General features: G+C 42.6%; 1 protein-coding gene across 1 annotated transcript; it reads left to right on the top strand.

Moving 5' to 3' along the window:
• The first annotated feature begins 4,552 nt into the window (after positions 1–4,552).
• spon2a (spondin 2a, extracellular matrix protein) lies at positions 4,553–15,677 on the top strand. The gene is made up of 6 exons (XM_034544347.1): positions 4,553–4,710; positions 8,258–8,486; positions 10,383–10,603; positions 13,994–14,185; positions 14,530–14,701; positions 14,852–15,677. The coding sequence occupies exons 2-6, from the start codon at positions 8,258–8,260 to the stop codon at positions 15,037–15,039; spliced, it is 1,002 nt and encodes a 333-aa protein (XP_034400238.1). The 5' UTR covers positions 4,553–4,710; the 3' UTR covers positions 15,040–15,677.
• Positions 15,678–16,743: the final 1,066 nt, after the last annotated feature.

The following is a 16,743-nucleotide window of genomic DNA, read 5'->3' as shown; positions in this document are numbered from 1 at the left end:
AACTTCCGATGGTAAACGCCACACCGTATTTTAATAAAATCTTAAAAATTAAACATTTGCTCTCGTTGTTACCTTTCAAAGTAATAGGATTTCTCCACTGGTCATGAAATCCTGTTGTGTACTGAACATTTCACTCTGTCTTTCTTTATTTAATTTGAAAAAAGGATCCGTGCTTGATTATAGTGGTCAATAACATGGTGACAATTGATGCCAGCTGCCAGTGTGTCGTCCCACTGATTACATTTTGCCCTAAACATAATTGTTTACTACCCCAGTTGGTCAGATCTTTCATATGGCTATGAGGGGTTATGCAATGCCTGAAAGGCCACAGCTTCACAAGGGGGCAGGCTAGGTGGGGTGTACGGGAAAAGGGGCTTCTATGCTACCACATGTGCATAACCAGGAGGCTACTCTTAAAATGGAGTGATGGTACTCAAAGCTGAAGTCCACTTACTAGAGGCACCTTCAGGAGCCCGCTGGCACCCTAAGGCGTAAGGGTTCCGTGGTTTGGTTTGGTTGCGTTTATTCACCCCATGATGATTTTTTTATTTTCATTAAACAACCAATGATTATTTGCAGTCGAAAGCTGGCTGTCCAAATGTTGTCCAAGAAACTGTCAAAGTAAAAAGCATGTCCTTTGTCAGACTCGTGATGGACAGGAACAATAATTAATCACAAGCAAAGCAGCAGAACCAGAGCTATACTCTTTATTCCATCCAGTCGTCTTCTCTTGTCAAAACCAGGCACCTGCATTACCCACAATGCAACTCCGTTACCTGCAGTTCTGTCAGAGATTTGGGGCGTGTTTTGCTAGTTCAATGCGGCTCATGTAGCCTTGATCCCAGATGACGAGTGGGCTCCAGATATCTGGTAAGCTCACGTCTTTCTAACTCCACACACTCAAACTTGTAGTCTCCATCCCAACCAACACTGACTCAAGTGACCTCACATGAGGACGTTTTCCAGACTTGGCACAGCTCCCTCTGAAACCACAAAAAGTCTTGTACATCTTTTTGTAGTATTTCCCATGACCTGGAAACAGACTTTGGTATGCTGATATGTTCCCCTTTAATGTAGGTAGATAACTCTGGTTACTTCTTTGTTTAGGGCCATCTTTATATGTTATAGGTGAGATAATCTCCTGTAAACAGTTTCTGGTTATTAATGAGCTTTTTATACAGACCACTGTCCTCTCAACAAGACTTTAGGCTACAGCCATGCTTACTGGTTAATGCTTGTGTTTAGCATGTTGGTATACATTTGCTAAATAGCACAAACACTAAGTACAGCGCAGGCTGCAGCAAATGTCATTAGTGTTGTTGGACATTTAGTGGACAAAACTCTGACTTTATGATAGTGCTGCTAGATGAAAAGAGAAGGGATGATCTATTGTCACAGTATATGTATGTATGTATGTGTATATATATATATATATATATATATATATATTGTATATGTGTGTGTGTATATGCATATTACCTAACATGTGTATAGTATGTGTAGTTGCAGGAGACCATGGGTGCAAGCAATATTTTTAACAGACCTGAATCACTCACACTCATTGCTTTCCAAGTCCTACTTGAAATTGTGCCAAAAAAGTGCAGCGGGGCATCATGCGTCATGCTGTGCAGACAGATTTTTATATTTGTTTGTTTAGCTCAAGACAAGGATATGGAGGAGAAGGGAGTCTTGAAATTCTCAGATTCCATCAGGTCTGGGAACACACCGGTAAAACCAGCCAAATGGGAGTGCTGGTTCCCGTGCTGCTGCTGGCTCAGTAACATCATTAAACTGCTCCGTAAAATGGGGCATCCTGCGTCGGTAACCTGCATTGGTTTCAGTGAGTGGGTCATTCAAAAAGAAGAAAACAACTCAAAGTGGTTCAAAGGTCATGTAAGATCATTTAACCAAGGTCAGAAGGTGTGTGTGTGTGAGTGAGTGAGAGAGAGAGAATGTGTGTGAGAGAGAGCGAGAGAGAGAATGAGTGTGTGAGAGAGAGAGAGATAATGAATGTGTGTGTGAGAGAGAGAATGTGTGTGTGAGAGAGAGCGAGAGAGAATGAGTGTGTAAGAGAGAGAGAGAGAGAGAGAATGAGTGTGTGTAAGAGAGAGAGAGAATGAGTGTGTGAGAGAGAGAGATAATGTGTGTGTGTGTGTGTAAGAGAGAGAATGAGTGTGTGTGTGTGTAAGAGAGAGAATGAGTGTGTGTAAGAGAGAGAATGAGTGTGTGTAAGAGAGAGAGAGAATGAGTGTGTGTGTGTGTGTGTAAGAGAGAGAGAGAATGAGTGTGTGTGTGTGTGTGTGTAAGAGACAGAGAGAATGTGTGAGAGAGCGTGTGTGATTGATTAGTCTCATGACAGATGACCTACCCTACTTGGAAAGATCGTTCCACCAGCTCTAAAGCAGAGTGGATAAATATTTGGTTGTCTTTGGAATAATAGAATATTATTCCAGCTACTGAATGATTCATATGTTGCGTCACTGTCAGACTGCAGCAGGTTTGGGATCCTTTTCAAAAGATACTGCAATGCATCTTTATTTGACCTTATACTGAATTACAATAAAAGGCAGATTATCTTGTGTATTCCCTTTATTGTCATCTAATCCCATAAAAAGCCTTAAGAAAAAGTCCAGAACCAACAATTAATTGATCTTATTAACGAGGATTGCGTATTTCTTGACAGAGCTACACAAAGCCGTGTAATAATGGAACACAAACACTGTCAATATTATCCATGTTTGTAATGCTACTCTTTCCTGGTGTCTGTCTGTCTGAGTGGTCTAGAGGGTTTGCGGCGGTTGAGCTGAGACACTGGAGTGCGTATGGCCCAGCGCTCTGTGATTAGCTCAAGGTTTTCCTCTCATTGCTTCACTCACTTGGCTCGAGTGACGTGGACGTAAGCGTTGACAGGAAGAAAACGTTCAGCTATCTTGGAGATTTGCGTCAGTCAGGCAATTTGAAGCCATTCTGCTGCTGTATGCAAGCTGCCGTGTGTGTGTACGTGTGTGTGTGTGTGTCCCGAATAGTCTTGTTTAACTGTAAACCGTGTGTTCTAGCAATTCCAGTTTTCATCAATTCTCTCACAGGTTGGCAGGGACATGAGTGCGTCTAAATGTCCTTTGACGTATGCCAGTGCAGATTATTAGCGGTTTGGTTTATGTGTCGTGTGCACTCATACAAAACGCACACCTGTGTATCTGACAGTGCGTCAATGATGTTTCACATTAGTGAGTGAATCTGGATGCTGAGCTCACTATCATTGGTCAGTGGGCAGTCTGTGTTTTTCCAATAACCTACTTTCCAGACAGACGGACAGATGAGAGGACTGAATAACTGCTTTGCAGACAAAGACAGAGGAAAGAAATGGAGAGGAACCAATGGGTGTGATTGTTTATTTGATTGTTTATGACCGTAGGACAAACAGTCCAAATTGTTTCCTGATCCACAGCTAACCCCACTTCTCCTCTTCCAGCTTCCTTTCGTCTCTCCTGATTTCTGGAATGCTCTCGGGCGAGTCATACAGAGACGTGGCCGAGTCGATTTAAAGGTCCGCAGTTGTCCAATTGCACAGTTGTCTTTGGTTGTGGCGGATGTTAGCCAGGTCGACTTGATAGTGTGTCGAGCTGTGCTGCATTACATCTCAACCATGACCTGTGTGTATCTGTCTGAAGCAGATTGTTCTGTGCAATATATTCTGTGAATGCCTTGTTGCATCAAAGCCATGGATAATAAGAAAGAAAAGTTCCTTTTCTCTCTCACAAGCATGCATATGTACCAACTTTTACACACAGACACACACACAGACACATACACACACACACACACACTCACTCCAGTCTTAGCCTTGACCTATTGATAAGTGAGCAGCACCCAGTAACAGAAACCTCCCTGGTTGTCCATGTGTGTACCAGCTGTGGGAAGGGAACTGGTGAACACACGTTTCTCACACACACACACACACCCTCTGACCCTCGGCTGAGATCACAGCTGGATCTGGCACAGGTCAGAAATATTTGGAAAGGGAAAAAGACAGCAACCATTAAAACGAAATCTTGATTCTCTGCAATGTCCAATCATTAAATGAGCTGTAGAAATAAACGCCTGTGCTGCTGTCCAGACGCCACTCGTCTGTTATCCAGGTTGCATATCTGTGCGTGAGCCCTATTTCTCATTTCTCTTTATTTTACTGCCATTATTCAGCAACCAACACCATACAAGTCTGACAGTGTGCTCCGAGAAACAGGGGTAAAAAAATACACAATGCTGAGTGGTGAATGTTAAGCGAGGCCAATGTGGTGTTGATTACCTTGTCAGCAATGAGGTTGCTGAGTTTACACAGCCACTCAAAGACTGGAGAAAGAAAGAAGGGCGAAAGATAGAGGGAGAGAAGAGAGGGACAGTGGAGGAGAGGAGTGAGGCTGTTAACTGCCTTTCCATACAAGGAGAGGTAGGGGGAGAAAAGAGGAGGGGGAGGAGAAAGCGAGAGGCAGCGAGAAAAAGAGGTAATATGAGGAGATACAATGAGAGAAAGAAGGGAGGAGAGAAAGGAGATAAAGACGGAGAATAGAGGGATAAAGGCTGATAAGGCTGCACCAGACAGCAGCTTACAGTGGAGGAAGAGAAGAAGCGAGTCGAGCCGTTTCCTCTGAGATCCCAACAGGGTGATTCTGCTGCAGCTTCTCTCTGTCAATGACTTGCTGACCAACACAGGTAGGACACACACTTAGCCTCCCTTCATTCTCCGCTCGAGAGTCTGAGAGCACACATGCAAGTGTGAGTGTGTTTTTAGACAGCATATCCTGTGCGCTTGTGGTTTTAACATAACTTTTAATTTTGGGAGTAAAAGCAAGCAGTGTGAGATGAAATGTTCAGATTCCTTACTTATGTAATAAATACCACATTGCAAAAGTATTTTCTCACGAATAGAAGTTATGCACTCAAAATGTAAAAGTATACAATTTGTAAAGTGCGTTATGTAACTATTGCCGGCAAACTATACATAGCGTCTCAAAAGTCAAAGTTACAATTCTTTGTGCAAAGTTTCAGAGGGATATTTTATTATACTGTTAATATAGTGAATTAAGTTATGGGGTTGTTAGGACTGATGCTTTAACATGATGCACCATTTTATGTTGCATCATGTTTCAGAAATATAACATATGTTTTTGTAGCCTAGAATCTTATTCTGTAAAGTAACCAGTAAGTAAAGCCGTTGGTGTTGTCTGTATAAAAGTATAAAGTCCAACTAACACAAAATTGTACCTTAAAGTGGAAGAATGTATGTTTCATCATTGAGTGTACGCCTTGTTTGTTCTCATACACTTTTGTCCAAATTGCGTCCTTTGCAATGGATGTTTGTTTTTTGCTTATTGTAACCCTGAACACAAATCAATTGCCACTGAATTCACATTTCGTATTTAATGATTTTTTGCACGTTTGCATCTGCTTCACCTTAATTGGTACTATTTCTATACGATATACAGGTGCTGTATACCTGCTCTGTCCATCCACACCGGTCTTTCTGCTGATATTGTGGAGTTTCTGACGACCTGTTGTGATGCATGCACGGCTGAGTGTGTCTATCTGTGTGCATGAAGATGAACATTACAGGCCCACAGGGGTGTGTTAAAGGCTTATTCAAAACAGAGGGATGCATTTCCTTTCTCAGCTGAAGTCCCCAAAATCCAACACTTCCCCAACTAAAGATTTCTGAGAAACAATCTTAGGGAAAACAACAAATTACCTCCCTGCCATTCCCTTGTTAAAAATGGACATACCTCCCGCTGTGTGCACAAATGTGTGCTTGTGCGTGCATACCTGCATGCCTGTATATATGAGCTGAGACAAATGTGTGTATTATCTCTGCATGAGTCTGCTGTAATTACACAGTGAAGGTGCCCATGTGGAGGCAGCAGCCACATTTGGCTCCGAGCCACATCCCCCATAGTTTTATTGTGTCTTGTACCTAAAAAAACTGCTGCGTGTGTCTATGTTGAGTGATGAGAGCAGGTCGGTGTGACTGCATACATGTGTATGAGAGTGTACACCTTATGTCCACGGAAAGTAAGTGTGTGCCTCTGTATGCATCAATAAATGCCATACAAAATTTCAATATTACTGTCTGTATCTCCAGGAGCGCCTGCAGACATCAGCTGGTTGCTGTGTGCTGATAAAGTTCAGTGTGTCAGTGTGGGAATTCAAGAAATGTCTCTTTGGTGTGTTATAGTGTCAGTGTGACAAGTTCAGAGAGATGGTCGAAGGGTTTACTGAACCAAACTCTGTGTAGATTAGGGTTATCTGATTAATGGTTGTTATGGCAACAAAAAATCACATGCCGGGCATCAACAGGCTACACTTAGAGTATATCCAAAACCAATCATTTTGAGGAAGAAAGATCATGTTCAGTGTGTGCTATGTATTGACAGTTAAAACACTCATCCTCATTTGTGTGTAAACAAAGTTAACTTTGCACCAGCCAGTCACAGGACTGACCTCATTTTCTATCCTAAGACATAGTTAACGGAGCAGACAGCACAGCAGCAGTTAAGATCACGTACTGATGTGTAAAACCTCCAGCTCCACGAGGTGAACTTCCATTCACCCAAGCTCACAAAGCTGGGACAAAAGAAAGAGAGTTACTGTTTTTAACTAGTTGCATGAACAAGCATTTCAACCTGGATCTCTATCTGCCTCCTGTAGAGCCGCAAAGTTGAAGCCATTGAGATGATCCGACAGTGAGATCAAAGCTGGGCTCTGTGTGTCATGAGGTATTTTTATGGCTGGCTGTTAAAACTGTGCAGTGGTTAATATACATTTAATGGAGACAGGGAGTTGATAACACACTCTGTGACATATAAGGCTGCAGTCAGAAAAGTTGCTGCTACATTGGCAGAGTAATATTATCTGACCTCTGGAAATAGACTTCAGGGTCAATGTGCAGCTGGACATGAGTGTTATGTGCATACGTTGTGTGGGTGTGTGCACGTGCAAGTGTGCTTGTGTGTTTGCGTCCACGTGTGTTATTGTGTGCCCAAATTTAACTGTTTGCATTCTGCAGCTGCTTGGGCGTTTAGTTATAGTGTAATAACCCATAGTAACGCCACACAAGGCTGCAGCCACGAAACATCACTCTGTGACACACAAACACAGAGAATTGTATCTGTCGAGTCACAAATGGCAATCTTAAAGTTAATACATTTGCCAATGAAATAGGAAGATGTTGAAACATCATTTTTGTATTTTTAAAAAGTACTTTCATGAAAGTGTACTCCCATCCCTGCAATAGAGGCATCACTCCCGTATATCACGTATTTATTCATGTGATATTATTTTTTATAGAAACAATAAAACTGTGTGTGTGTCTACCCCCCCCCCCCCCCCCCCCCCCCATTGTCAAATTACTTCTGGTTCTTTCCATGGATATTTTACAGCTCACATTTTGAATGCAGCCTTAGAAACAAGTCTGGAATAAATTAAGATGGAGCATTGTTGCGGCGCTTTCAAAGATTCTCACACACAATAGAACAGCCTAGTCTGTTTCAGTTGTTGGAGAGCAGAGGAGGGATGATAAAACGGGTGTTGAGGGTGAAGAGGAGTTTAAGGTAAAAGGCTGTGTGTGCAGAGTGTGGCCACGATTTACATTCATCTCATCAAGCAAAAACTCTTCAGCCCTCCCCAATGAAAAGTAAGGCAGAAATGTGTTTTAAACAATTATAATGCAGGTGCCCTTCTCCCCGCTCTGCCTCTTGTAATAGAGTGAGATTATGAGTCAGCCGCTGGTGGTCGGTGGATGGTCAGTCGGTGATGTCAGTAGAGCAGCAGAGCAGACAGGATTTGCATCGGTCCGCAGAGATGTCATCCGTGGCCTAGAATAAAACAACAGCGCTATGGCAGACATTACATGGACTAATTTGCCGTGTAGCCATAGAGTGGCTGTGGAGCAACACACACCGGGGAATCTGACCTTATTTTTCATTCAAAGGTCAATAATAGCTTCAATCATCTTTGTTCTTCGATAAAATGGATGTGTTATGATATGAGGGCGAGAGTGTGGAATTTCCCGCTTACTGATTTTCCACGATTGTCTGGGTTTGGTTTCCTTAATGTTCATGTTAAGATCCTTTCATTTGCTTGCTGATAGACAATGGTGACATGCCAAAGTGCTTCTGACAGGCCTCTTCATCAGCTTTTGATTATAGAATATCCCACATGTTTAAAACTCTTTCACAACCATTTTTCATTTCTCCATTTCTTTCAGATGAAGTCATCAGAGCACCTGACCTGCGGTTGGCTGCAGCAGCTACTCGTCGTACTTCTGAAGCTTTGTCTCACTTTTGCTGGGCCTTTGCGACCACTCAATGGGACAGACTGCACAGCCAAGGGTCCTGCTTCCTACATCCTGGTCTTTACAGGTCACTGGAGCCCACAGGCATTCCCCAAGCAGTATCCACTGTTCCGGCCCCCTGCACAGTGGTCCAAGCTCATAGGTGAGAAAGACAGCCAGGGACAAAGAAGTTGATTATTTAAAAACCTGCTATTTCTTATGGAAAGTTTTACACCTGGTAATCCATTGAATTTTGACCATTATTTCAGACTTGACCTCAATCAGTCAAATGGACCCATACATTGTTTTTGTGAGAAAGAGGACACAAAGCTGGGACAGAGATGGTGACCACAGTGAGATGAAGGGACACGTAGCTTCAACTTAAGGCAGATGTTTGGCTCCCCATCATGTGTCCGAGGTCTAGTTCCTCTTTGTCAGTATCCACGTATGCACACAGACACATACACGGGGGTGAGTGATGTTAATAGAGAAATAAGAAAGACAGTCTAAATACTACCAGGTGGGGTTTTCTTCAGCTTCTGTCTGGCCATATCTTTAAACTTCTCTATTTATTCAGCTCAACCCTACACTCCTTCCCACATTTCTGCTAATTTACCACAGTGTTGGCAGTAAACACTGGAGTAGTGGTTTTGGGGCTGGTGAAGGTGGGTGATGATAGTTGGGGTGTGGTGGTGTCAGACTGCTTACCTCAGAGCCAGGAGGAGGACAAGAAGAAGCAATTCGGGCCCCTTTATTCTGCTTTTTATTTATTTATCCCCAAGCCATGGAACATGGGATGGCTGGCAGATGTTTGTACATTTGTGTGCTTGTGTGTGTGTGTGTCTGTGAGCTGGACTGCTCTCGTGCATCACTGTCTGCAGCGGGCGTGGCTTTGTCTGGTTTCCAGTTCTTCCAATGGTGCCCTGCTGCCCTGCCAGAGGATGATGTGCTACGTACTCCGTATAGAGACAGGCACCGGAGATTCTGATCACCCATAATGGCTTTTAATGTGTGTCCCTTTCCCTTAAGGCATAGGAACAAAATGAGAAGAAAAACACAGGGGCCTCAATGGGCTGACAGTCTGCTGGTAAGGGTCAAAAAGAACGTTGGAAATGGAGTTTGTCACCGCATAGAGAAAAGCATAACCTGTCGAGAGGTTTGGGGGCCTGCAATGGTTGTGTGATGCTTAACTGTGGAGACCTGGGGGTGAGGAGTCAAGGACACTGCCAGAGGGAAGAGGTTTATCATGGCCAAAAAAATAAATAAACGCAAGCAATTTAGGAAGGAAGGGAAGTGGGCTTTAACTTCTTGGTGGGGCCTAAACGTGACGTGTTATTGAGTTTCAAGGCCCTGATGCTTGTGGGAAATTTGTTAGGATGGAAATGCAATTAAGTGTGTAAGTAATGGTAGTTTGGGGAGAAACAAGATAGTGTGTGAAGTGTGCTGGGCAGGTTGTGTGTGTGGCTCAGTGCAGTGTCTGTGTTAATACACGTGTCAAGAGCATTTAAGCATAACTGCATGGTTGTGTGCCTGTAGACAGCTCTGAAAAGTGAGGTAAGGCAGAACCATCAGCGTGTTTCTGGCTAACCTTACTCTGCCCTTAAAACCACTGGCCCAGGCAAGTGGCTCTGTGGGTTTCAATATGGCGCTCCCATGCAAACAGTTTGGCCTAAATCATTCTCTTGATTCTCAACCGGTTTCAAAGATAACCAGAACTAAATATGAGAATTTGAATTAAATGCCTGTTTGGAAAAAGTAATAAGGGTAAACTCCTGACCTATCTCTTGGCAGCTTCCGCCTGTGTTGTTTTAGCAGTAATAAAAGGAGAAAAGAGCTAACTGTAAAAGTGCAATAATGCCAAAGACGTGCATGCTGGCAATTCCTTCAGAATTGTCTGTTTAATTGCAGGATGTCGGAGGCAGCCGAAGAAATACATACAGGCTCCATCGTGGAAATGATCTCACCGTCTGGCTGAGGCTCTGTGGTACTTCATTGACATTGATATGCATTCCAGTGAATAAGCATCTTACTCCTTTCTTCTCCTCGTTTTCCCCTTCAGCGGTCAGCCATAATCGTCATTTTCGTCTGTGGGAGCATGGTGCTCCGGCTGGTGCAGGGGTGCAGAGCTTTTCCGAGGTCGGGGTTACGGTGGAGCTGATGAAGGCGGCCAAGGAGGCCAGGAAGAGACGCGCGGTTGGCGCCATGCACCGAACAGCCGGCATCCCTAACGGCATCGGGCACAGCTCCACGGAGTTGCTCATGCAGCCCCGGGGCTCCCTGGTAAGCAAAAATCAAACTTAAGTAGAAGCAGTACTCATTCACATAAGCACACACATGCTCAGACACAGTAAGTCACTGTATCTGACTAAACCTACTCAGTCATCTGGTGACCTGGGCCTCCCCATGACGTCGTCCATCTGCTCTGACCAAACACACTTCTTTCCACTATCCAATCAGACTATGTTTAATCTGAGTGCTGAAGCTCAGCAGCCACAAACACCCACATCCATCCTTCGCGGTCTGCACTCTGTCTGCTGTCTGTCCAACAGGGGCCTGATATTAGGTTTAGCAAAAGGAATAGCTTGACAATTTGGGGAACACATTGAGTCACTTTTTTACCGAGAGTTAGATGAAAAGTTTGAGAAAACACTTGTGTCTGTGCGGTGCATATGAAGTTATAGATAGAAGCCGGTTAGCTGAGCTTAGCATTAAGACTGGAAGCAGGAAAACAGCTAGTATGGCTTTGTACAACAGCAACATAATCTACTAACCAGCACCTCTAATGATTACTAATTAACTTGTTATATCTTGTTGAAGTAATGTTACATTATGCAGTGTTATGTGCTGGACTATCTCTTGGCCTGGCACAGTCACTTTCTGGGAACAGCTGTAGTCTCATATTATCTCATTTAAAATTGCTGATAAATGTGGACTGCTGGGTTGCATTCTCAATGTCCAACTACGGTATCATTGCTGGACTACAGGGTAACACTGTTGCGGAATAGTGAGTAAGTCTGGGGGCAAAGGTCATGGTCAGACTCGATAAATTTGGTCCTAGGGCTTAAGCAAAGTATTTGAGGTAGGCATGAGTTATGGCACTATGGAAAAATGTGCCATACCATTTCAATTTAAACTAGAAATGAACTATTCATTTATGTATAAATAATGTGTACCCGATACACATGGGATAAAGAGGTGCAGAGGAAAGGCATACATACATTGGAGTTTTTAGAAATAGGTGTTGCCCTGCATGAAAGTCTGGTGACCTACATTTGTTTATTGGTTACTCCACTGCTTGTACCCGGGGGCCCATAAAAATCATAATCAATCCTGTTGCAGGGCATCTTTGGTAACTTGTCATGGACAGCAGCTTTACAGCTTTTCATCTAGGTACGTGATGTCTGTGCTTGCTTTTAAATGAGTCCATCTGTTTTTAGATCAGTGGACAGAGTGCAAAAACAAGCAGGTTATGAGTATTGTGTGTTTATGAATGTGACAATGACAGACGAAATGATACGAATGTGTTAAAAGCTTCATCTGCTATTCTGCTTTTCTGTCCGTATGTTTCTCTCTCTCTCTCTTTCTCTTTCTTGCACACTCTTATATAAATCCCATGCTTTTTGTCTTGCACACAAACCAAAACATTCATACGCAATGCCCCAAGAATCCCAAACACATATTATTCCTATCTCCATATTCATGAGCCCTCTGCCATTTTTGTTAAATGTGTAATTCAAAACAGACAGATCCTGGCAAATAAGTACCATTCAGGATCCAACTGCCATTACTCTTAAAGTATCTGTATCAGTGGCACCACAGAAAATGGGACAACAACTGAGCATTAAAGTGCTAGTGCTGCTGGACTGAGTGCATGATTTTAAGGGCTCTCAAGGGCTCCGCAGAAGATTAGCTGTGATGAAGAAAAAGTGAAAGGAATCAAACTGTCTTTGGTCTAGAGATACCTCCTGGCCTGTATATTGAAAGCAACATGGACTGATCAAGCCACTGACGTGGGATACCCCTGAGTAGACATCCTCGCTGACTGGCCCAATGGATATAGCAGGACGGGACTTCTTGGAAAAAACGCTGTTTGAAAGGAGCCTGAAAGGACAAGAGGAGGGAGGGATGTTAGCAGAGGGGGGAGAAAGGAAGGAAGGAAGGAAGGAAGGAGGGAGGGAGGGGGGGGATCAGTGGATGATTCTAAAAAGCAACAGAGCTGCTTCTGATTTGGTTTCTTCTGCCGTGCGTCACAGGCAAGAAACAGACCCCATGTGTCATGCTGACTACCTGCCTGCCTCCTGTCCCGAGTGGTCTTTTGCGCCGGGTGAACTGGTTTGAAGTTTGTTCCAGCACTCTTCTATCCAGCGCTCTCTGTTTGACTCCAGGCCACCCTTTCCAAGCTGTCCAAAGCTTTCCAAGCCCACCCATCCTACCTCGAACCGCAAGTGAGGAGGCGTTCTTTTTAAATGCGTTTTTTTCTGGGCTTCTGCCACCTCAGCGTGTGCTGACCCCCAGGCCACTTCCTGTATGAGGTCACTAGCTCTCAGGAAACATCCATCACAGAGGAGACACAGTCTAACCCTGCACAGGAAACTGAGTTGGTGCATGTATGTATGCGCAGTGCACACACACACAGTCTCCAGTGCCTTCATTTATAATTGACACATTTTATAAATCCTGACATCATCAGTGTGTGCGTGTGTATTTTACTAGCTTATTTCTTTTCCATTAACTTAATACATTCTACAAACAACATACTGTATATTAACAGACAGGGGCAGCATAACACATAATACTGCGGTGAGGTAATCAAATTACTTGGCGACCAGTTGATGTTGTTTTTTTCTATAATGATTTTTCCCCTACTTTTCTACTTATCCAGAGTGCTGCAGTTAGACCTTTGACTGGAGCCAGAATAATAATAATCCCAGCTGTGCTTTGATTGTTTGTTTGTCTTCTTGTGAATTAAGTATATCGCAGCATTTCCTGTGTAATTTTATTTTGCAGTAACAATTTGACAAAGTAAATAAATACAAGAAAACTAAATCCGCTCATCAGTGCAAAAAACAATATTTACACAGCAGCACATATGAAACAATCTTGGGGAAAAGATATAACTATATACATCAGACTTTATTACTCCAATTGGGCAACACTTCCTATCCCCTGCTTCTGGCACCCCTCACTTGGACCACACCCATGTTCAAACTCAGCCTTCACTTTGATCCCAACTACACACCTGTAAAGATTTCTGACTGCATTTGCACTGTTGTGACAACACAATCTGTCCACAGAGAGACAGAAATTTTGACACCTGGCAAAGAACTCAAAACCTCTTCTGTAGGCGTTTCTACTAAAGTAGGTGTTTCCAGGACCTCCATTTGCCATGAAGACACACACACAGACTCACAAAGATGAAAACAATACCAACTGGTAACCAGAATAACTGGTAACTTGAAAGCTCTGTGAGGCTGTACTTTGGCAGTGGTGCTTTGAGCTAAATGCTAATGTCCACATGCTTAGTTCTGCAGGTAATTTAGGTGAACAAAAGTACATTATCTGTGTATTTCTTTCATCTAGTTCAGTTTTCCCCTCTGTTTATTGTCTGTCTTCACTCTTGGACATTAACGCTTGATCTAACGGCCTTCTCTCTCTTTCTCTGACCGACAGTTGTCCCTGATGGTGAAGATCATCCCCAGCCCTGACTGGTTTGTTGGTGTGGACAGCATAAACCTCTGCGAGGGCAGCCAGTGGAAACAGGAAGTGACCATTGACCTCCATCCTTATGATGCCGGGACAGACAGTGGATTCACTTTCTCTTCTCCTAACTTCCCCACAAGCCCCCGAGAAAACATCACAAAGGTGAGGTCTCGCACATTCACAAGTACAAAAATGTTCATCAGTTGACACGTTGACTTAATTTAGTCATTCGCTCCATGGTGAGGCAAAGCAAAGTCTTATACTTTAAATAGGTGAGCAGTGTGGGAATGGGTCGTCATTCTTAGCTGTCTGCACAAATGATTACTTGGCGGCCCTCATGCCTGACCTGAAGTGATTTGAGTGAAAAGGGCCTCTCTTACATAACAGAACAGCTCTCCTCTCCCAGCATGTGTTTGAAGTGGCCTATTGTGTATTTTAACTTTAGTTGACAACATGTCGGCTCTCCTGATGAATTTTGCATGACGCTTTTTTGCTGCCTCGCTCAGATCACATCTGAGATGCCGAACCATCCCGCCAACTCCTTCTACTATCCACGTTTAAAGGAGCTTCCACCTATTGCCAGCATAAGGATCACTCAGCAGAGCAGATCATCTGACCGTCAAATCCTTATGTCCAATCATATCCTGCCAAACTCTATCAATCCCCGGCGCTTCTTCGGTAAGTCCAATACATCCGTGGTACATACACATTTCACCTGGAAGTTAATTACCTTTATTTCTGCAGAGATTTGTACTTCTTAACTCTTTGACTTTCTCTCTTTACTCCCAAGTACTGTACTTTTCTCACATCTCTTTCTTCTCGATTCAGCGACCCCATTGGACTGTGAAGTGTCTCTCTGGTCATCCTGGGGTTTGTGTCTTGGTCCCTGCTCCAGAGGTGGTGTCCGCCACCGCACACGTTACATCCTTTTGCGGCCGGCCAATGCTGGCGTTCCCTGCCCTGAGCTGGAGGAGCAGGCTGAATGCGTACCACGCAGTTGCATGAGACTCCAGTAACCCACAGGGTGCACAGATACGGCCAGTATTCAACACTGGGACTCACTGCTGGACTGAGAAATGTTGCTGCATCTTGAGCATCTCCTTGATAATGCAAAGGATCTTTTGTTTTTGTCACAGTCAAATTGTGGAAAGGAAAGACCTGCTGCCTTCCCTGTGCAGCCAGTTAGTATTGGAGTGTACCCTCCTCTGGATGTATTGTAATGACAATAAAGGGATATTGAAGTCTGAGTGTAGCAGAACGGTGGGCAGTTAATTTGTGTTTGAGATAACACTTTGAATGTTCAGATAAAGTGTGATTTTCTTTTTAATCAATTGTCGTGGATGCAGAATAGAAAAATTGAGGGGAAGATGAATGAGAAATGTGTTCCCTGTTTGAGACTTCTTATGGTTTATTCGTCATCAACTTATGCATTGAATCTGTACACTGATAGTAGCACACCATAATCACAACAGAGTCCTTGTACAGTGCATACTTTTACGGGCACAGAGGGATTTGTTTACATAGGGAACCTATACATGCTTGGCACATACAGCTCTTTCAAAATAAGCTCACACCCCGATTTATAAATATCACCTAATAACTGACTTGGGGCTTTGAAATAGCCTACAGAAGCCGGACTATTTTATAATAAGATGCTTTTTTAGAAAAAGAAAGATAAATATTTGTATTGTTATTATCTCTTTTGATATTTGTATGTGTAGATTTTGTATATACTGTATGATGTATCTTATCTTGTATCACTCTTGAATAAAAAAGGGGTGTGTTTTTCAAATAGAAAACCTCTGCATTACTTTGTTCTCCATATGACTTTTCAGTTGGAAAATGTTATTATGTGAAAGCTTTATTTAAAATTCTTGTAATACCAAATAAGACTTTTGATTTGCACAGTTCCAGTAATACTTTATGAAGTACATTTATTTGTGTATGCTAGAGCTTAATTTGACCAATATTGACCCTTCTTTATTTGTGTCCAAAGAACTCACAGCTTAAATGTAAAAATACACAGCCATTAATATCAGTGTGAAAAGGTTGTGATGCCTTATAGTCACTAAAATAGAAGTCAGAGCTCTACATATTTATAGATGAAAATTATATTTACTCCACAATATTGCTCTATTCTAAACGTTGATAACTCAGTACTTCATGGTCCAGGTGCTACTTTCTTTTTGGTAGCCTATTTAGATTATTAATAAATGAATGTCTGAATGTAAATGAACTGTTCTACTGATATGAATGATAATAATTCATCCCTTGATATACTGACAAGTTTCAACACTGCACAGCATTGAGGAGTTTGTGGCAGTGTAGCACCTCCTAGTGGTCACATTCAACAACAACAATACTCCGACCACCACTGTGCTCCTACAATTTATAGGAGGAGAATGTCTGCTCTTTTCAGGAGGTCAAAATGTGAAACGCCTAGAACTCAAAATTCACCACATCTGAGATCACTTTTTACCATGATGGAAATACAAAGATAAAAGTGATTTTTTTCTTCTTCTTGAAGTTGCTTTTATTTGGTTGGATTTTCAGTTTATTTGATCATGTTTTAATGTGTATTTTTGATTATATATATATATATATATATATATATATATATATATATATATATATATATATATATGTATTAAAAAAAACTTGACTCAAAATCTATATTGGTATAGGCCTCAATAGGCCCGAATGAGTGATTTAACTTTATA

This window comes from Cyclopterus lumpus, chromosome 10 (genome assembly GCF_009769545.1).
Source record: "Cyclopterus lumpus isolate fCycLum1 chromosome 10, fCycLum1.pri, whole genome shotgun sequence".
NCBI classification, from domain to species: domain Eukaryota; kingdom Metazoa; phylum Chordata; class Actinopteri; order Perciformes; family Cyclopteridae; genus Cyclopterus; species Cyclopterus lumpus.
The sequence above is the reverse complement of the archived record's forward strand: the minus strand, read 5'-3'. Positions and strand labels throughout refer to the sequence as shown.

Bases quoted from the DNA above. Each gene is read 5' to 3' on its own strand.
- spon2a (XM_034544347.1), top strand. From the start codon at position 8,258: ATGAAGTCATCAGAGCACCTGACCTGCGGTTGGCTGCAGCAGCTACTC. The intron at 14,186-14,529 runs GTGAGGTCTCGC...TGCCTCGCTCAG, and splicing joins CCCGAGAAAACATCACAAAG to ATCACATCTGAGATGCCGAA. The intron at 14,702-14,851 runs GTAAGTCCAATA...TTCTCGATTCAG, and splicing joins CAATCCCCGGCGCTTCTTCG to CGACCCCATTGGACTGTGAA.